Source organism: Danio rerio, chromosome 15, assembly GCF_052040795.2.
Source record: "Danio rerio strain M-AB ecotype USA chromosome 15, GRCz13ab, whole genome shotgun sequence".
NCBI lineage: Eukaryota > Metazoa > Chordata > Actinopteri > Cypriniformes > Danionidae > Danio > Danio rerio.
The window spans coordinates 36878008-36900485 of NC_141035.1; the positions used below are offsets into that span (position 1 = coordinate 36878008).

At 36.2% G+C, this 22478-nt stretch overlaps 1 protein-coding gene across 5 annotated transcripts in view; it reads right to left on the bottom strand.

Annotated features, from left to right (window-relative positions):
* vwde (von Willebrand factor D and EGF domains) overlaps positions 1-22478 on the bottom strand; it is a 70332-nt gene that overhangs the window by 46032 nt on the left and 1822 nt on the right. For 3 of the 5 annotated variants that reach the window (XR_015509699.1, XM_087284417.1, XM_087284418.1), the window contains exons 2-12: positions 18492-18682; positions 17603-17834; positions 16187-16252; positions 12933-13165; positions 12764-12853; positions 12557-12686; positions 9731-9945; positions 6727-6800; positions 6350-6626; positions 3421-3617; positions 1167-1621 (exon numbers count right to left, since the gene is read on the bottom strand). Coding sequence is in view for 4 of the 5 variants with exons in the window: in XM_087284417.1 (XP_087140543.1) it covers positions 1167-1621; positions 3421-3617; positions 6350-6626; positions 6727-6800; positions 9731-9945; positions 12557-12686; positions 12764-12853; positions 12933-13165; positions 16187-16252; positions 17603-17834; positions 18492-18587 (2065 nt within the window). In the remaining variant the exon portion in view is untranslated. Of the gene's footprint in view, positions 1-1166; positions 1622-3420; positions 3618-6349; positions 6627-6726; positions 6801-9730; positions 9946-12556; positions 12687-12763; positions 12854-12932; positions 13166-16186; positions 16253-17602; positions 17835-18491; positions 18683-21257; positions 21475-22478 lie in introns of those variants that run through there. The other 2 variants (XM_087284415.1, XM_087284416.1) reach the window with 1 other exon arrangement.

Here is a 22478-nt window from a genome sequence, read left to right on the forward strand (position 1 = left end):
TTGTAGCTTCGCCCTCTTTTTTAAAAAGGCCTGGGAGCACAATCTTATTTGAATTTAAAGTGACAGTAACCAAAATGGCACAATTAGAATCAAAGCATAAAAGGGTCAGTTTCAAAGAGTTCTCAAACATTATTTCTGGAGTATTTTGAGATGAAACTTTGAGCACATACACACTCTAGGGACATCAGAGATGTATTTTGATTCTTGTAAAAAGGGCACAGTAGATTCCCTTTAGGGAAAATCTCACTTAATTTTGACATTAACACTGAAAAAAAGAGAATATTTTTACTTGGCTAGAAAATGCTACTTGGTTTAATAATTTTTAGATATTTAGACTAGAACCCAGACAAAAGCTCTAAATAAGAAAAGCCTTTTCTATGGTTAAGAATTAAAAAAATGTCTTAAAGGCATAGTTCACACAAAAATAACAATTATGCCATCATTTACTCACCCTTTACTTGTTAAAAACATGTTTGAGTTTCTTTCCTCTGTTAAACATGGACGTAGTTAGTATGAAGAAAGCTAAAAACCTGTAACTGTTGACTTCCATAGCATTTGTTTTTCCTACTATGGAAGTTCTTTAAAATACCTTCTTTTGTTTTTAACAGAATAAAGAAACATAAAGGTTTAAAACCACTTGAGGGTGAGTAAATATTGCATACATTTTCATTTTTGGGTCAATTATTAGCCCTTTATGTCCAAATGAATAAGTTCAGAAAGATAAGAAAGGTGCTTGCTCATTTATATCTTTGTGAAGCTTCACAAACTAATTTTGAGTGGAGCATGTGAAATGACTGGTCATATAAGCTAATCAGATCATTCCAAACTTACTATAAATAGCCCAACTAGCATTAATCCCTCATCTTCATTTTTTGAAGAATCCCCCCATCCACATCATCTCCTCCTTTACCAGGGGGAGCTCTCGAAAACTTCCTGATCTTGTACCCCCTCACATGCTTATTGACCAGGCGGGAGCCCTGGGCTTAATTATCTCAGAGCTCAGGGTTCTCTCCTCTGACAGCATGCCAAACCTGCTATTAATATCAAACATTATCTAAGTGTGAATTCTTAAAAAAACTATGAGTAAAATCTTGAACGTAATTCCAAAATCGACTGGAAGCCAACCAGGTGATGCTAAAATTTTTGAAGCATGAGCAGGTTTGCACCTGATTCAGTAGGCCAGGAAAACACCAGCGCATCAGGAGAAACCCACAAAGAATGGTCTTCTGGGAAATTATATGCAGACTCCTGGAGGTTTGGAGAAGATCTAGAGTGGAATTGGCGGCTCTGGCGTTTCTGACGTTTTTGAGATCTGTTTGGGTTTACGACACGTCTTTGATTGTGGGGTCTTTGGGGATTTGTGATGCGTCTGTGGATTTGGTATCTGCTTCCCTGGGATGGACGGTGTTGGACAGGCCTGCTGTGAGTGGTTCTGATGTATTGGGATGTGACGTCCATTGCAGGGATGATGGAGGAATAGCGGCTGAGGGTGGATAATGAACACTTTGAGGAAGAGTCGGATGATTGGTGTTTCTCTTGCTGACATTGGCAGTAATTATGCAGACTGGAGTTGCTTGCATTGATCGGGATTTTGTCAAACAAGCTTGTTCTGGGGGCCAACCTGCATTTAGGGAGGAATGATAATTAATATTAAAAGGAAAGTTTGGATAAAAAAAATAATAATTCTTGAAAAGAATGCAAAGTGTATTTTATTATAAAGTTTATTAATCAGTAAATTGGGATTATTTGTGAAAGATCATGTGACACTATTAATTTAGCTTAGCTGTCAAACCACAAGTTACTTTTTTAAAAGATTAAAATAGTAAATAAATAGTAAAAATGCTTCAGTATATGAGAGATTTTGTCGGCGCAAACAGCCTAGTGGTTAAGTGCGCTGACATATAGCACCATGGTGCTCACGGTGACCTGAAGTCGATTCCCGGCGTGAGGTCCTTTGCCAACCCTTCCCCTCTCTCTGCTCCCAATACTTTCCTGTCTGTAACCTCCACTATCCACCAAATTAAAGGTGAAAAACCTCTAAAATATAATTATAAAAAAAGAGTATATATAGAGAATATAAGAGATTTGATTTATTTTTAAGCAGAAAAAGCATCATTGATGAGCTTAAAAGATTTATCAAAAACATAAAAAATGACAATAATAATTAAAATGCAAACTGATAACTTTAGGAGTACAGAATATAAAGAATAAAATTACATTTTTAATATTTTAATTTGCCAAAAATATATTTGAATAAAAATTATATTGTGAACTATAAATTCTCATGAGGCATTGAAAACTATTGATAAAATCTTTTGTTACACAAATTATTATGAACCATCAAAACCACAGCATCACGATTATTTCTATACACCATTATTTTTACTCTCAAAAAAAGATTTTTGCTGTTCATTCAAAATACTTATTTAAAAGGAGTTGAATTAACAAAATTCTTGAGGTATTTTGGGGACAACTTAATTGTTTTCATGTTCAATCCACAAAAAAAAAATTAAGTTAACTTAATCGATTTGTGGTGGGGGCGATGCAGTGGTGCAGTAGATAGTGCTGTCGCCTCACAGCAAGAAGGTCGTTGGTTCGAGCCATGGCTAAGTCAGTTGGTGTTTCTTCATGTAGTTAGCATGTTCTCCCTACATTTTCATTGGCTTCGGTTTCCCCCAAAAGTCCAAAGACATGCGGGACAGGTGAATTGGGTAAATTGTCTGTAGTGTATGAGTGTAAATGAGTGTGGCGACCCCAGATTAATAAAGGGACTAAGCCGAAAAGAAAGTGAATGAATGATTTGTGTTGGGATAACATGAAGGAATTGTGTGGAACCCAGCATTTGTGTTATTGATGTGTATATTGATGCATTCCTATAATCATCCTATAATCATCTATCTCTACAAATATTTATCATAATTCTAGTACTAGGTATTAAATACCCAGCAGGCACAGAACGTCAATGGACATCTAATACCAGCGTCATCTGCCTGTAATATTTGGTTAAAATCCAACATTATTTTAACATCATGATATGACATCCATACAACGTCAAAGTCTAACGTCAGCAGATGTTTATCTTTGGTCAATTTTATGTTGTGTAATTACATAACTAAAATTCAATGTCACTTTAATGTCATAATGCGACAATGTAAAAAGCTAACATTAGCTGTTGATCTTTAGGTGATTTTATGTTGTGTCATGAACTAGCTACAATTCATTTTGACGTTGAAGTCTGACCTCAAAGTGACATTGAGTTCTGACGTCAACCTGATTAATCGCAAACAACAACGCCAAAAAACAATTAAAAGTTACAACGTCAATTTTAGGTCTGTGTGACGTCCGGTGCCTGCTGGGTATGATCAATATTCCTGATGTTAAACCCTGAACATAACCCTAATTTGACAGGGTGAGTCTCACCTCCATGCATTGATAAAAGATCTACTGTCCTCCACAGTCTCTCCACCTTTTGTATGGTAGTCATTCATCGACTGTCCATCAAAGGTCCCGCACAGGCCTTCGGTGTGTCCTTTATCAGAGCCCGGAGCCCGTACAGTCACACTAATTCCCCAGTCAGCCACATCAGCACGCACAAAAGCCCCAGACAAGAACGTAACCTGGACAGATAAAGGACTGTGAAAACAGAATCTCGCTGCCTTAAATATGTTAGTTGAAACAAAAAAAAAATTTTCTAGTCATCTCAACTTACATCAATCAATCACACTGACAAAAAATATTAAGTTAAACTTTGTATAACTTAAAAAATTTACTTGAAACCTGATTAACTTATTAAAATAAAAATACTTGACTTTTTGTGATTACATTTCTTACAGGGCACTGTAGGTGCAGTGTAGATACTGTGTACGCTGTAGTTATTATGCTTTCTCAAACTTTAAGAGGTAGTTCACCAAAAAATGACAAATCCTCGAATTCTGCTAAACACAAAGGAAGATATGACTGAAAAAACAGCCATTGACTTTCATAGTATTTTTTTGTTCCTACTATGGATCTCAATGGTTGCTTTTATCAATCATTCTTCAGAATGTCTTCTTTTGTGCTGAGCAGATTTGGGTGAACTGTCCTTTTAAGATTAAAGCCAAGACACTAGAGTAAAAAGTAGGAGGTAATCTGTAGTTTACACCATACTTCTCCAGTTGACTGATTACATAACGAATGACAAACATCTTTTGTATTACAAGTTTTGTTTTTGTTATGTTTAAATATGCAAGTACAGGTATTATTGATTTAAATATGCACTAATTTGCATACATTTTCGAGCATTAAATTCAGAAAATTTGATGAAATCAAATTCAAAATTTATGTTTCAAGTTTTTGGATGTTTTGTGAAAAGTGAAAAGTTTTTGGGATTTTGGGAATCTGTTTATAGCTCCATAACTCAAAAAGTAACGCGAACAGCCAGAAAAAAACAAATTTGTATAATAAAATATATAAAATTTAATTAATTAAATACATTCATTCATTCCATTCATTTTCTTTTTGGCTTAGTCCCTTTATAAATCTGGGATCGCCAAAGTGGAATGAACCATCAACTTATCCAGCATATGTTTTACACAGCGAATGTCCTTCTAGCAGCAACCCACCACTGGGAAACATCCATACACTCATTCACTACGAACAATTTTAGCTTACCCAATTCACCTATACCAGATGTTTTGGAACACCCGGAGGAAACTCACACAAACACGGGGAGAGCATACATACTCCACACAGAAATGCCAACTGACCCAGCCGGGGCTCAATCCAACGACCTTCTTGCTGTGAGTTGAATGTGCTACCCACTGCGCCACCATGCTGCCATTAATTAAATAATTAATTAATAATATGGCAAATTACATATTAACAAATCAGATTCAGATTATAGATATGAATAAAATTATAGCTTTGTAAAGCTGCGGAAATAGAGATTTTCAGCTCAGTGACAGAAAAATAACTATTTTGGGAAAACTGTGATTAAAAACATGTATAATCATTGAAATCTACATGCACAAATTGATAAGGTGCAATAAAGGAAACAAATAAAAGCATTCATTGGATGTTTTCTTTACATTACAATAAAAAGATTAAAAGTTTCAAATGCGTGCATGAACACATTGTTTTTGCCTGTAGTGTCAGGCTTTAAAGGGGCAGTTTACCCCAAAAATGTTAATTTATTTACTATTTACCCACCCTCAAGTGATTTCAAACTTTAGGAGTTTCTTCCATCTGTTGAACACAAAAGAAGATATTTTGAAGAATGCTGATAACCACTGACCTCCATAGATGAAAAACGAACATTAGGGAAGTTAATAGTTTCTATTCTATTCTATTCAGCTTTATTTGTATAGCGCTTTTACAATGTAGATTGTGTCAAAGCAGCTTCACATAAATGGTCATAGTAACTGGAACAGTGTTGTTCAGTTTTTAGTGTTTAAGTTCAGTTCAGTTCAGTTTAGCTCAGTTCAGTGTGATTTAATCATTACTGAGAGTTCAAACACTGAAGAGCAAATTCATCGATGCGTAGCTCAACCAATCCTGAACCATGCGAGGCAGTGGCGACAGCGGAGAGGGAAAAAAAACTTCACCTGATGGGAGTGAAGAAAAAAAACCTTGAGAGAACCAGACTCAGTTGGGCACGACCATTTTAATTTCTCCGCTGGCCAAAAGTCTTGTGCAGAGCTTCAGTCACCGCGGTGGAGGCTGGAAGATGGCCTCAGCGAAGACTCGTCTGTCCCTGGAGCGTCGCTGGAATCAGACACATGTTCTCCACTCCCAGGTTTCCAGGTTTTTTTTTCCAAAATATCTTCTCTTGTGTTCAAAAGATGAAAGAAAGTCAAACAGGGTTTTTTTGTAAGGAGTTTTGGGTGAGGCAACGCAGTGGCGCAGTAGGTAGTGCTGTTGCCTCACAGCAAGAAGGTCGCTGGTTCGAGCCTCGGCTGGGTCAGTTGGCGTTTTTTGCGTGGGTTTCCTCCAATTGCTCCGTTTTCCCCACAGTCCAAAGACATGTTGTATAGGTGAATTGGGTAGGCTAAATTGTCAGTAGTGTATAAGTGTGTGTCTGTTTCCCAGAGATGGGTTGCGGCTGGAAGGGCATCCGCTGCGTAAAAACGTGCTGGATAAATTGGCAGTTCATTCCGGTGTGGCGACCCCGGATTAATAAAGGGACTAAGTCAAAAAGGGAATGAATGATTGAGTTTTGGGTAAACTATCCCTTTGGGTGAGACACAACAGGCCAAAACACATTTTCATGCAGCTTTCAATGCGCAGATTTGCTAATTTTTGGCTTTTTTTCAGTGTAATGTATAAGGAAGATAAGATTTATGTATTCGTGCCAGATCAAACATGCACTCACAGTGACTTTGCGGCCCTGGTAGGACTCAAAGACACGGATGCCACTTTTTTCCATGTCTCCGTTCTTCACAGAGAGCCGTGGTTTCGTTTCTCCTGCCAGTCCATTACACATGTCATATGTGATGACGTGCGGTCCGTCTCTGACAGCGAAGCCACAGACACATGAGGTGGGATGAGCAGTCCTGCCGGCACATTCCCACTGTCGAACATGCACCTCAAATGGCCGACCGGTGCTCCAGTACAACACAAATGTACCGATCTGATAGTTATCATACCTCCTGCCAACAAACACACAATCATAATTGATGTACATTTGCATTGAAAAGTATGCATTTAAATACGTTAAATGTACATTTTTGAGAATGGCAGAGCTTCTACCTGCCGTCAAATGTAATGATATGAGGATCCGTAAAAGTGTAACAGTGAGCAGATGGGACATCCTGCACAAGAATCTGAGGAAAAGCAATTTATTTTTTAAAAACAGTTATATTGATAGATTGTGTACTGGCAGTAAGTATTTTTTACATAAAGAGGGATTCATATTTTAGGTTTGAGTAAGTGAGTAAGCATGTCTCAAATCAGAAAAGAGAAAGTTTTATTCTCAATATACAAATTATTTTTAGATGAAAAAAGGTAAAAGGGGTCAATCTCACAGAGATACAGTTGAAGACAAAACTATTAGTCCTCCTGTGAAATTTGAATTCTTTTGCAACACATTTTTCAACAATAGTTTTAGTAACTAATTTTTAACCACTAACTTCTTTAGTCTTTGCTATGATGACAGTACATACAATTTTATAAATTATTTTTCAAGACACATTGGACAACAGTGGTTTGTTCTGTAGCCCATGGAGAAATATAATAACTTCTTATGGGGGCTAAAAACAATGACCTTAGCAGGTTCACATTTTTTATTCCAGGCAAACTTAAAGAAATAAAACTTTTTTTAATAAATTATTGAATAAAAAGTGCTGTAAAATACAAAAAAACATAATAATAGTTTTGTCTCAAACTGTTTCCTTCAAAATCATTGCTGCGTCCCAATTCACATACTTATACTACACCCTAAAAGTATGTACTTTTTTGTAAAAAAAAAGCAGTAATAATAATAATAATACTAACAATACTAATAATAAATAATACAACAAAGAGCTTACAAAACAGTAAAAAGCAATAAAGCACAAAAAAACAATAAAGAATATAGTAAAAAACACAAGTTCATACCACAAAATTATATACTTCTGAGTGTGTAACAGAAGAGTATGCAAGCTTTGGGACACACAACTTCCTCTTTAACAGATCGTTATGTTGCTTAGTTATGTCACCTGTCAATCATCTCGACATATTATCCGCATTACTTTCATATTCAATTACCTACATTATTGGAGAAGCAGCAGCAGGTTAATCTGCCATTTGCGAATCTTTTATACAGAGAAATCTGTTTAGCTCTTTGGGTAATTATGCATTCAAAAGTTAATGTTCAAGCATATGTTGATATAAGTTTACATTGTTGTTGGAGATGAAATATAACACGGAAAACACAATTTAAATATGTTCCAGTTGCCAATATATTGGAACAGCCATACAAGCAAATTTACTGAAGCCACTTTACTTGACGGTTAGTCCCGCATGTCCGCCATGTTTGTAGTTTATTTACACAATTTGCTCCGAGTTTGTAGTTCGAATCAAATTCATCTGCACTGTGCTGTGTATTGTGGGCAATATTATCGGTTAGAGCATAGGTCTCAAACTGAATTCCCGGAGGGCCGCAGCTCTGCACAATTTTGCTCCAACCCTAATCAAACACAGCTGATGCAACTAATCAAGGATTTCAAGACTACTAGAGACTATTAAGCAGGCGTGAGATGGAACTGGTTGGAGCTAAAGTACGCAGAGCTCCAGCCCTCAAAAAATTGACCATTGGGTTAGGGCCCTATCATACACCTTGCGCAATGTGGCGCAACGCAATTATTATTTGCTAGTTTCAGTTCGGCGCAAGAGTCGTTTTGACATTTTGCGCCAAGCTGTTTAAATAGCAGATGCATTTGCGCTCATATGTGCGCCCATAGGCGTTCTGGTCTAAAAAAGCAGGCGTGTTTTGGCGCGTTGCTGGCTATTTTGAGAAACTTTAATAGTCTGTTCCTTAGACCAGAACAATGCTGGTCTAAAGTCTGACGCAGAGCGCGCCTTGCTTACACACTGTTTAATACACACAAGACGTAGAGCAATACGCAAATAATTTTACATATGAAAAAGAATTATAATATTAAGGATATGTATAGGATATAATAAGGATGTATATAAGATATAAATATAAAGGATTAAAATATTACAAAATATATTATTTTCTAGCCTACATAAATTTAAAAACCACTGCCTTGAATCCTTCTTCATTTCGGGAGGCTTTTTCAGTTCATTCAATTTGCTTTTGTATAATGTTATTATTATTAGCAGTATTATTTATTATATCCATATTTATATTTGTTTTATTAAAAACAAGCTTAGATTTGCCCACCTGTCAGGTTTTAGACCATATGGGGCACAGCATGTGTTTTAGGATATTACTCAGTATTTTGAACACACTTCGTTATTATTGTTTAATTATTCGTTTGCTGGAAATTAGAACTGAATTTAGAAATAGTTTTGAAACAAATCTTTGCACTTAACAAACGAAATTAATTATTTATAGGCTAATAGATGTCTGTGTGTGTATAAGGTTTCCCTGTCCACGAGAGCAAAAGTGAATTATGAGATGCCTTATCTCTCATCCTCGCGCTGCAGATGCTCTGTTTAACTGTTTTCTTGCTAGTGAAATACTCAGTTTTTCCACTTACACTTACTTTACGTCCTGTAAATAGCAAATGCGCGTATGGCGCGACGCAACTGGTTCTTAAAGGGAATGGGAGATGAGACTCTGCTTGGTTTATTCTCAAAACACACCTATAACTCATTAAGAAAATAAGCTCAACCCTTTTAGACCATGTGCCATGGCGCAAAGCGGATTTTCCCGTCCTTAAAATAGCAAAAGTGGATTCTGACACGTCCTGAATGCTTTTGCGCCCTGCGCTTTCCGCATGGACCGTCATAATAGAGCCCGTAGAGTATGAACACTTCTACACTTAGAATTTTTACTGGAAATAGTAAACCCTCCGGGAACCTTTGGCATACTCTTTTTAACATACTATGGTGTTGGACATACTAATTACATTTCGAATACTATTTTGGATGGATAGTATGTGAATTGTTACGCAGCATGTGTATGCTTGCTTGCATACAACATATGACCATGCATGTATACTGTATAACCACATCTATATTCTATATTCAACTATATATAACTGTATATGCTTAACTGTTGTCTTTTCAATCTATGCTGGCCCACCTGCACACTTTGAGGAGTGTATCCATTCCACAGGAAGTTGGTGCTGATTATGGGTTTAATGTGTATTTCAGTGCTTCTGTTTCCATCCCTCCATATATCCGTCACTGCGCTGTAGAGGACAGATGCTCGACTACACACACCTTCATTACATGGGATTTGAGAAAGCTCGACTTCACAGGAGGACAGGACTAAATCAACACCCAGCTCCTTCTCACCTGCCAGTGGAGATGAATCAGATGGACAATATAACCTTGAATAGCTGTAACTTTTTAAATTGAACATACGCATTATAAACTGCATATTTAAGCACTTACAGTTGAAGTCTGAATTATTAGCCCTCCTGTATATTTTTCCCCAATTTGAGTTTAATGGAGAGACGATTTGTTCAACACATTTAAAATTAAAACATAACAGTTTTAATAAGTCATTTTTAATAACTGATTTCTTTTGTCTTTGTCATGATGGCAGTACATCATTTTTACTGCATATTTTTCGAAATACTAATATTCAGCTCAAAGTGCAATTTAAAAGCTTAATTAGATATATTAGGCAAATCATTGTATAAAGAAGGTTTCATCTGTAGACAATTGAAAAAAATATATTGCTTAAGAGGGCTAATAATATTGACTAATTTATTAATTAATTTTGATCACATGATCAAAAACAGATTCAGGACAGGAAAAACCACACAAAACAATAAACAAAGCAAAGGTCAGAACCCCGGCTAGGCAATACAAGTAAGGATGGCTGATGTGAAACTGACGTTTCGACACAGTTTCGAGATCCCGAAGCGCAAGTGTTGCGAAACACTGCACCAAAGCATGATCCGAAACACCAAGGTCACGTGACTATGGTGATTTGAAACACGCAGGTCACGTGACTAAAGTGATTCGAAACATCGATCATTTTAGAAGCGTTTCGAGACCTGGCGAATGTGCGATTGACTAACAGAGTCGGAAACAGCCTCTATCTCATGTAGCCTAGTGAACCACACATGTACACCGAGTAACTATGCTGCAAATGTACAAAGTTCGAATCCCGACTTGTACAAATACTCAGAAATTATGACTATGTTTTTTAATATTGTTACTTTTTTATGACCAAACAAGACATATTTATTCACAAAGTGTTCAATCGGATGACAGACCAATGTTAAAACACATTATAAGAAAAGAGCTAGGGATGAATGACTGACATGAAACTGACGTTTGGACACCTGAAGCAGAAGTGTTTCGAAACACTGCACTGAAGCATGATCCGAAACACCAAAGTTACGTGACTAAGGTGATTCAAATCACAAAAGTCGATTGACTAAAGTGTTTGAAAACACCTGGTCACGTGACTAAAGCGATTCAAAGCATCGATCATTTCAGAAGCGTTTCAAGACCTGGCAAGTCTCCATTTGATTGACAGGGCCAGATTAAACTTTCCCTCATATAGCTTAGTGGACTGTGTGTGTGTGTGTGCACAATGTTACTGTGCTGCAAATGGCTTCAGGGTTCGACTCCCGACTTGTACAAATACGGCAAAATTATGATTTTATGTATTTTAATGATTACTGTTACTGTTTTATGGTCTAGTTTAGATAGGATACAGCTGCTGATACGCCATCAATATAGCATCATTTTTGTAACACCACATAACAATAATTGATGTTTTTACAGTACTGTGACTGTTGGGTTGGGGTAGACGTTAATAAAATACAATAAATGAGAAATGTAATGAATAATATAAATAATTATCGTTACTTTCCGGCTGCAATCATGTCTGATCTAGCAACAACCCTATTCATGACCAAAACAAGACATATTTATTCACAAAGTGTTTATTCGGATGCCAGACTAATGTTAAAATAAAACACATTACAAGAACAGAGAATTTCAAACCTAACATCTATAGCTGCATGACCCTGGGTTCAAACCCATTTTCTCTGCATGCTAGTCAGGAACTCTCACTGCTTCACTAAATCACTTGAAACCTCAACACTACAACGTGGGGTTTATTACCTCAATTTGGTTAACTGTTTCTTTGCTGAAGCTGTTCCAGAGCAACACAAAAAAATACCACTAGATGTCACTGTAGAGACAGGTTTCGAAACGTTTCGAAGCTTTAACAGATTTGCTTCGACTGTTTTAATGTTTCATAAAGCTTCATTTTGTCCACCACTAGATACCACTTTGTTATGGTCACTTACAGCTTACACAACTCACCAAAGAGTGTGTGTGTGAACGTGGTGTCTTTATAGTAATCAGTCCATCATGAGCTTCCAGCTCTGTGTGTGAGTCAGGGAGAATCAGAAACTGGTGTGTGAATGCAAAGACTTGGGATTTGTAGTTCATTTCAGTGGCAGAATTGTAGTTTGGGTATTAGTGCATGTTTTCCAGCGATCTGCACAGGCTAGATTGCTAGTGATCATGACGGTAGGTTATATGTTCATATAGGTTTTTATTGTGCACTATAATATGTTGATGATGAAACTAATTTTATATCCTATAACTTGTTTTTATTTCACTTATCTACATTCAATTTAGATCTGCAATTAGCAATATTAACAAAAAACAAAATTGGCATTTAGTTTTTAAAATAACAACGCTTACACTATATTTATAATTTATACTTTAAGTTTTCTATTTTATCTGCTGGAAACAAATTAAGGCACACAACCCTGTGTGGCAGTTCTTACACCCATATACTTATTATATTATTACATATATTATCACCATAGCCGTTCTTTTTGTTATAGAATTCTGCTAGTTCTTGTGTTGATGTTATAAAATGTCTAATTTTCTTTATTTCAACATTATCATATTTAATTTTAAACTCTACCTTGACTACTTGTAGTAAGATGCAAAGGTAAAACACATCTCTCCAAGGAGCATGGTAAAGGCACAGTGCTCTCCACCGTCAGTTTATACTCTTTCCCATCTTCCGAAATAAAGACGGATTGTGGCTTCATCTGGAAAACATGCACACAAATTTTAAGTCTCATACCTTCTCATTGAAATATGTAACTGTATAAGAACTGAAACGTACCTGAATTCCTACATAAAACTCTTCACTCTCCAATGGAAGGCTTTGTATATCAGGAGACTCCAGAAAAAAGCTAATGCAACTGCAATGGACCTGAGACACATAGAAACCCAGGTTAAGAATCAAGGATGTGAAACTGAATCGATGTGAATTATAAATATAAAAAGGGTACTCTGTCTCCCAGTCGCAGGTTGATGCCATCCAGCTCAATGAAAGCGAAGGTTTCTATTGTAGTGTCTGTCCTGAGCTCTTCTCTGTTGCCCTCGGGAGAGAGTCGCCACCATGTCACAATATATCCCATAGAGCTGGTTGCATTACTGTCAGCAAACGTACACCTCAGGTACACACTGCTGCCCAAAAGCTCAGATACTATTAATGGTACTGCAGCAGATGGGGGCTGTGGATCTGAGGGATAAATGACAATTTATTTATTAATCCGGGGTCACCGTGGTGGAATGAACCGCCAACTTATCCAGCAAATGTTTTACGCAGCGAATTCCCTTCCAGCTGCAACCCATCACTGGGAAACATCCATACACTCTCAATCACACACATACACTACGGACAATTTAGTTGGTGGTTCATTCCACTGTGGTGACCCCAGATTAATAAAGCCGAAAAGAAAATGAATAAATGAATGAATACAGCTCTGACAAATTAACACCTCTTGAGGATTTATTAAGTATGGGATTTGAGTAAAATATGTATACTTTCTCATATAAAAACATTGTCATTTACAGCATTTTTGTCCAGAAAATTAGAATTGATTTCTTATCATTTCATACTTAGATAAAACATTGGTATAGTGTTGTCTAAAATATGTATAAACATCCATTGCTGCCTACTGATTTTGAGACTGACATGTATTTTTTTCACTTCAGAGCAAATTTTTTTTCGATTTATGAATAAAGTAGTTTAACAAATCTAAATTCTTTTTAGGTTTGTGTTTGCTGTATAACTGTAGCAAATTATAGAAGACCAGAATAATGCACATATATAAAACACAGAAGATTAAACATTATTACAGTTAATTTAGAGAATATATAGCACAAGCTATTTTGAGAGAAATAGAGAGGGATACAAATATTTTTATAATAGTTACTGTAACTTTTAGATTTGTACAGTATGTATCCATGTAATCTGCATCAGACAAAAAGGCAAAATGCCATTCTGTCTGAATCATAGAAATGTCTGGTGCTGCGTCAACTTAAAAACAACAAACCCAAAAGGAAAAAAGACCCAAGATCTAAATTTCAAACAAAACTCTTAATAATTTCTATTTCACTTAATCATATCTATTTATTTCTATTTCACTATCAATCAAAACATGCTTTATGTCTGCTGAAGGCCATACAGATAAAGTGAGTGTTTGGGAGGGCGCCATTTAAAAGAAAAGCAGGTGAAAGTCTCTGTTGAAGAGCACAAGGCCAGAAAAAGAACCGCTTGAGTTCGGCTGCCAAGGTAATGATCAATCACAGCAGAAACACAAAAACAACATAAACACTTTAACTTCTGCAAGATTCATTAGCAGAACAGAACACATGGAGGCAGGAACATTCCAGTTGATTGCTAAATTGTTTTGTTGCCTGTGAGACGAAGCGCTCTGGAGATTCAGATTTCAACTGTGCAGTAGTTCAGTAAAAGGGATTGTTCAACCAAAAGTGAAAATGTGCTGTTTACTTGCCATTCGAGATGTTTTTGACTTTTTACTTTGATAGAACCTTCCTTTTCCTTTGGCTTAGTCCATTATTAATCAGGGATCACTACAGTGGAATGAACCGCCAACTTATCCAGCATATATTTTGCACAGCGGATGCCCTTCCAGCTGCAACCCAGTACTGGGAAACATCTATACACACACTCATGCACACTCATACACTACGGACAATTTAATTAATTCAATTCACCTATAGCGCATGTCTTGGACTGTGGGGAAAGCCGGAACACCCGGAGAAAACCCACGCCAACACAGGGAGAACATGTAAATTCCACATAGAAATGCTAACTCTACCCAGCCGAAACTTGAACCAGTGACTCTCTTGCTGTGAGGCGACAGTGCTAACCACTGAGCCACCGTGTCGCCCTTTGATAGAACAGTAAGGAAGATTTTTATCTGAGACTGTGTTCACAGATTAAGCATAATTTAAAAACAAATTAAAATAGTATTCTAAAATAGAATTAGTATGTCACAAACCATAGTATGTTAAAAAGAGTATGCCAAAGGTTCCTGGATGGTTTACTATTTCCGATAATAGATTGGAAGTGTATTAGTGACCATACTCTAACCCAATGGTTACAAACTCAAATCCTGGAGGGCCGTAGCTCGGCACAGTTTTGCTTCAACCCTAATGCTGAGTTCAGACTGCAGGATTTTTAAAGTAGTCGCGTCACAGATGTTTTCACACTGCATGACTATCTGGGGTAGCGTTTTATCACTGCTGTGTTTACACTGCAAGATGGATTGGCGACAGGGTGTTTTTACACTGGATGACTTGACAATAAGAGAATTGCCGACAACTTTGTCTCGGTCCACAAACTACGTCTCACAACCAAACGCATGCAAGAAGTGACATGAAAACAACACGAGGTCGTAGTTTATCTTTTGTTAATAACTTCATGCAGAGAAAGTAGCCCTTAGTGGTGTAGAAAATGTACTTATTTTGCTCGCCTGGCCTTTGACGGGAATTTACAATTTCTCTCAAATGTTTTTCTTTTTCGACCTGGTTGTGGTATTGCTCACATGACATGTCAAACAGACACGGTTGCTACTGTCAAATTTCCACTAGTTTTTCCTCCATTTCTTCGGTCCAAATAGACCAAAAAGAAGCCCTTTTACCTTCTCCCCAACCTCCTGCAGGTATGCAAATACCCATACTAGTGGATGCTGCTCTCCCATTGGCTGTGGGTAATCACTGATGTTATTTTCAATCACAACACATTTCACACGGCATGATTTGAATCGCAGACAGCTCCAGATATTTAGCATGTCAAATACGGGTGTCTGTGACTCATCTGGGATTCTTCTTCGGCACTCGCCTCTTTGATAGTTCACACTGTGTGATTATTACTCACATGAATGAAAACTGATTTGCCTGTGATTTAAGGCATTTGTGATATTTGAAAACCTGTCAGCGAGTCACAATCCGGGGTAAAATCATGCAGTCTGGCATAATCAAACACAGCTGATCCAACTAATCAAGGTGTTCAAGACTACTAGATACTACTAAGTGGGTGTGCCTTAAGGGTGGTTGGAGCTAAACTGTGCAGAGCTGCGGCCCTCCAGAAATTGATTTTAAGACTATTGGTCTATCACATTAATATCGCAACCTCTGTTGGAAAAATGAGTTCAAAATGAATGCATTATATGTATCAATTACTTAATTTCTTTACATTATGCAAAATGCAGTTTTCTAATATTGGACTTACCACTGCAAGTTCCATCACTATTCCTTGGTTTGCCTTCACAGTCAGTTTGACTGGCATCTGATATCTCTGCAAAAGGAAATAAAAGATTAAGATAAGTCTATTTTGGAGTTCTCCATTACTTTTTTTAAATAACCATACACTTAAACATCTAAAGTCTAGTGTGCTCCAAAACAGTGACAAAATTCACATTTAAAAGATATAACACTGATAAAAACACGTAAAGCTTGCAGTTTGTCACTTCTGCCTAAATGGATCATTCGTTTTAGAAACCTCATACGTCACCTCATACTTCAGTTTCTCCTCAAATCTTGACCAATCAAATGCTATCTAGTATCTAACATGCTCCGCCCCCTTCAAGACATGTCTCATTTACTTTTTATTTGATGCGCTTGAGCTCAAACACTCTCAATGGCAGAGTAGTGGTAAAACAAAACGCTTTTGGCTGTTTTTTTTTAAAAAGGAGGAGTATTTACCACCCACTTCACAGGATCTTTAAGTTACTTCAACATATTTTAATAAGTTAATCAGGTTTCAACTAAAATTTTTAAGTTATAAAAAGTTCAACTTAATATTTTTATTCAGTTTAACTGATCAAACGGGGCGTCAGCATGAATGCTTCCCATTCACTTTGAATGGCAGATGTCAAGCATTGCCGAACTGAATTTTGGGTTTGTTTGCATGTTCATCTGCGTTTCTCCTTGAATAAGTTGGGAATTTCTCAACTTTTCAAGTGCCAACGGAGGCGTCAGCCAATCAGATCACTTCATGCAAATACCCAATCTCAGACAGTAGCCAATTGAGAACTTATTTCATTGGATGACACTGTTATGACGATTGCGTCAGCCACAACTTCAGACACGCCCTCTATCAAGTGTTGACACTGAAACCCAGTGTGAATCGGGCATAACTTGAGATGACTAGAAAAGTTCCTTTGATTCAACTAAAAACAATAGGGCAGCAAAACTTTTATTATAGCGTATTCCTATTTACTGCAAAGCTTGTCCTTTCTGTAGTTACATTGTGTACGAAGGATGACGAAAAAAGAAAGGCTGGTATGTTCTCGGTCAATATGCATCGGAATTATTCTGGTGTAATGATAATCGAAAAATGTTGCTGCCGTACCATGGATGCAGCAGGCGCAATGATATTATGCAGTGCATGAAAATCATATAACTTTTGTCAGTATAACCAATGAGACCACCTGGCTGCACAAAGAGTGTACCTTGCAACTATGGAGACTTTTATGAATTCAGAACTAGGCACTGCGTAAGATCGTTGCAGGTTTTATTTGTGATTTTAACAAGTGAAGATCATGTATTTCATATTTTACATCCTTTAGAACACATGATGCACAATAATCATACTTAAAAAGTGAATATCACAGTTTTCAATACTCAAAAGTGTACACTGACTTGCCTTCAGCACAATATCCCATGCATCCTTGTGTTGGTTGGAGCAAATACACATAGAAGTTCCCACAGTTGCGTACGATGACAGGCAAGCGAAAAAGGCAACAATCTTTACTGCCGCTTCCCAGAAACTGCCAGGTAGCACAGGCTGTCATCTGCTTCACCTCTAGAAAGCCTGGCAGAGACTCTCCATCAGACAGAGAAAGCCACACTGGGGCTTGTGTTCCACATTGATTCACCTGTAGGATTTACCGTTGTATAGAAACATTATGCTACTGTAAATTTCATTGTCCCTTTTGGGGCTATTTTTTTCCTTAAAGTAAACGTCATTTAAACCTTAAAATAAAGAAGCATTTTCTAGACAAGTTAAAATATTTTAAAAAATTTTAACTAAAATATAAAATATCTTGTTTTCAAAAATAACATGTGAAAATTAGTTTTTCCTTAAAACAAGCTAAATAATCTGATAATGTGATAAGTTTTAGTTTCAAAGCAAAACAGAATTATTTAGCTCATCCCATGCATGCGTTGGCAGATTATTTTACTTGTTTTAGGGAAAAAAATCTATTAATTTTGACTTATTATTTTTGAAACAAGATAATATTGTTTTCTTTTTGATGCTTCTTTTTGATGGATAAGTTTAGATATTTCGACTAGAAACAAGACAAAACTCTAAGTTAGAAAAGCATTTGTTTGCAGTGCATCAATATATTGCAAACAACAACTTTTTTTCAATTAAGATTCAGCAAATCAATAACACAAGAAAAAATACATGTAATAAATCTGTAAGCCTTTGCTAAAGGGACCCTATACTGAGATCCTGAGAGTACAGAAACACGGGTTATTAAGTCATAACATAAAAGAGGCATTGTTCAGCAGGTAGGACTGTACTGTACCTCCACACATTTGGTGGGCATACGGGCCGGCTTATCAAAGATCTGGAACTGATACCATCCGGGAGAGAGTGAATGATCACAAATGAGCTCCTGCATGGCAGACTGGAGCAGCTGCTGTGAGCTGAAGCTGGTGCTCCTGTATGGGCTCTGAAGAACAGTATGGCCACCTTGACTGCATTCAGGGGGGTCCGCTATAAAAACACAATTTTACTCAGTAATACACAAAATAGACTGATAAAATCAGTGGTAGAAAGAGTACTGAAAAATCATACTCAAGCAGAAGTACCATTACTTGCCTAAAAATGTAGTGCACATAGAGTGAAATTATATGTTGTAAATATTACTCAAAGTATGAGTAAAAAGAAGCCACTTTAAAGGTACTCAAGAGTGGTGAGTTGTGAGTATTACACTGTGAAAAGTTGAAGCGATTACATGCAATTTGTGGATGTGTGTGTGTGAAAACGTAACATTCTGTAGTGCATTTAGTGATTATTTAAGGCCATTTGGTAATTTTAGTTTTCATACAGTAAACATCCATCATCTTATCATCAGTGACATGAAGTCCAAACAGTCTCTAGGTCATTGCGTGTAACAATTTTGTGTCATGAGATTGTTCGTATAATGCCATTTGATTGGATGGGAATCACAGAACTGATTTTTCTACTGTAAGCAGTCACCACAGACGAGACAAATAATAGAATAGTGCCTATAGCTTAAATCAAACTAATCTAAAAATACTGATACAGCGGTAAAAATGTACTCAAGCAAAAGTAAAAGTACTTAGTAAAGTACAATACCTGAGAAAAAATACTCAATTACAGTAATTTGAGTATTTGTTAGGAATGTGCTATAAATCAAAACACAATTTGAAACACTGCGATTAGTTAATCGCAAGAGGCTGTGACGTAAAATATATATATGTATATATGTAAACAAAAATAACAAATAACATCTTCAGAACCAGTCCGATATACTTCAGAAAATTAAACATGCTAGACTTTCTGCTGATGTGTCATTAGGCATAGCAGACATGGTCATGAACTATGCCACATTACACAAGAAGAAAGGATTGAATCTTGTGTCACGACGTCCATTTGTCAATTCAAGGAAATCATGCCGAAATCGTTTGATCTGACCGGGGCGTTATAACTAGCCAACTGAGTGAGCACACTTTCTTTTTTCCCAATCAGAATTGCACAACTGAACTATGCCCACAAAAAAAGAGAAAACAAATAGGAAAGCGCTGACAAGTGGGATAATGCCGTCTGCTGCTTCAGAAGCATTAATAGACAAATTAATATAAAAACAGCATTAGTCATTTGGGATTTTTTTGGTTTCAAAGTCACAGACATTGAACAAAAACAGGTCATTTTTTAAAGAGCTGTTGGAGAATTGTTGACACGGCTTAAAGATTATTAAGCTGAAGCTTGATTTAAATTAAAATCAGCTTGAATTAAATCAAAAATCAAATAGCAATATCTGTCAAAAGAAAAATTTGGCAATTAGATCGCAAACCCCTTGTATTTGTAATTTGCTACTTCACACCACTCGATAAAATACCACAGAACTTAGATGACGAGGACAACTAACTTACTGGGAAAAAAATCTGATTGTCTAAATTAATGACGTGGATTTTCTGATGAATGACTGCTCCAGGATGGAGAAACACATATACTTTCTTATGTCTTTATGATTATTAATAAAGTTGAATGTTTAAGAGCCAAAATTACATGATGACCTTAGTGTCATCCTGCTTCAGAGTAAAACTGGAATAATATGTGTGTGTGTTCTATTCAGTTTTAGATCATTTCACAGGTCTAAGGTCAGCACTGAAGTGGCGCAATCAGGTTACCTATATGTATGACGTAGTTAACGATGTTATGTAAGAGTATTTTTGGTGTTGTTTTGAGATTGTAAGCAGAGCGGCCTACGAACTCATTGCGAGTGTTGAAGCTGGCATCTGCCAAACTATCTTCAGTAAACTTACTTTAATTGAATCTCTGACTCCGGATCTTCTTCATCTGACAGATTGCTCATTTTTGGGTTCAAACGGTAAATTATCCCTACAGAATGTAGGCCTATTTACACTTTTAATTTACACACTTAAATTAAACGTTCTGGCAGAGAGTTCACAGATGACACAAGCCAGACTCAGTGGCAAACACAACAAGCTCCTCAAATATCCATGCTGGATCTGACTTTAGTGTGCTTTATAAAATAACTATTTTCATATTAGCTATATTCACAATGCAATATATAGAGTGAGCAAGAATACATACAGAGAATAAAGATTTAAGTTTGAGCACAAATGTTAATAAAAAATAATAGATCAATCCATTGATCAATCAACTTATGATTTTGGAAAGTGGACATTTGCCAAAAAACACTACAGAAACATACTGTACACACAGTATGCACTGAATGACGCTGCAGGTCATGTGATGTCAACAAGTAATATTTAGATCTTTAAGGAGCACACCACTCAATGTGAAATAAACATTCATCTTAAATGTATACGTGTTTTCATTTATATTAAACAATACTGCCATTAATTTCTGTATGTGTGGAACACGTGTGGAAAAAACATAATGAGGGCATAATCACACAAAATAATAACATGTTTATTGTTTAATTTATTAATAACAACTTCAGTACTTTTCAGTAGCTATTTAAATAACTTATTATTAAAGTATAGCATATCTCTCTCAGGAAAAAAAAAGCCAAAATGGCTCATCGTTTTGTCCAAAGTAAAATCGATCGGCTTACCTTTCTGACAGCTGACAGTTTTTACAACAATAAATATAATAGCGAGGCAATACTCCACATTCACGTTTAGATGCATTTCCTTATTTAAATCCTTTAAGGAAAACGTTCATGGGGTGTCCGAAGCGATAATACGGAACAAAATAAGTTAAATCGCGAACTGAAAGCTGGCAAAGAAATATTTGATATGTCTTTAGCGGTCTTGAGGCAAACAGCGAGTGTTTCATGGGCTGCTGTCCAGACCACACACACCTCCTCCCGCTGAAGCATCTCGGGCTGACTGGTCGGTTCTCCGCTGCTTAATATCACGCACACATTTTAACCCAAATAAAAAAAAGAAAATCCAATAAAATGTTCAATTAACTAAGTGTTTTTGACGCATTTGTAAGCTAATTCTGGCGTCATTTATATCACTTCTTGGCGCCAATAGTTTTGCTAGCCTGAGTTTGATTAGCCTAACGTTACCTTTGATTAGCCAAACCTAAAGTGTGCTTGTATGTGAATATTCTGTAGATAATTTTTGTGTTGCGAAAATAAAAACAATGTGTAGGCCTACTAGAAAACCTCACTGAATTTGTAATGGGTTTAAATGGAAACCTAATATCCCAGGTTTCTATACTGTTTTTTTGTTTATGTCTTCTGTTGGTGGTAAACATGTATTGTTAAGAATTAAAAGTGGATGGCTCTCAAATTTGGTCAATGGTATGTGCAGTAGACACTAACAAGTTATGTGATTTATATATATATATATATATATATATATATATATATATATATATATATATATATATATAAATTTTATAATTTTATGCAAAACAAAAAATTTAAACGTGCACGTGCATTAGACAGAGATTTATCAAGTATTAATTATTGTATATAGTATTAAATATTAATATATTTTAAGTATTAATATATATATAATATATTTAAAGTATATTAAGTATATATTTTAAGTATATTTAACTATTAAATATTGTATAAATTTTATCCGATATTACAGAAAAAACTATTAAGTGTGAAACCTGAGCTAGAAGAGTGAAACCTGAGCTACAATTGACCACAGATGAAGAAAATTCCAATAATAATGAATTTTATTGTCCTGTGATATCCAAAATGTATCCTTCCAGTCTGAACGGAGAACCAGATGGTAATATTGTCTGTAGTCAGAAAATATATCTGTTTTTACTATCAGTTTTTCATTTTTAATATATGGTGTAATAAAAG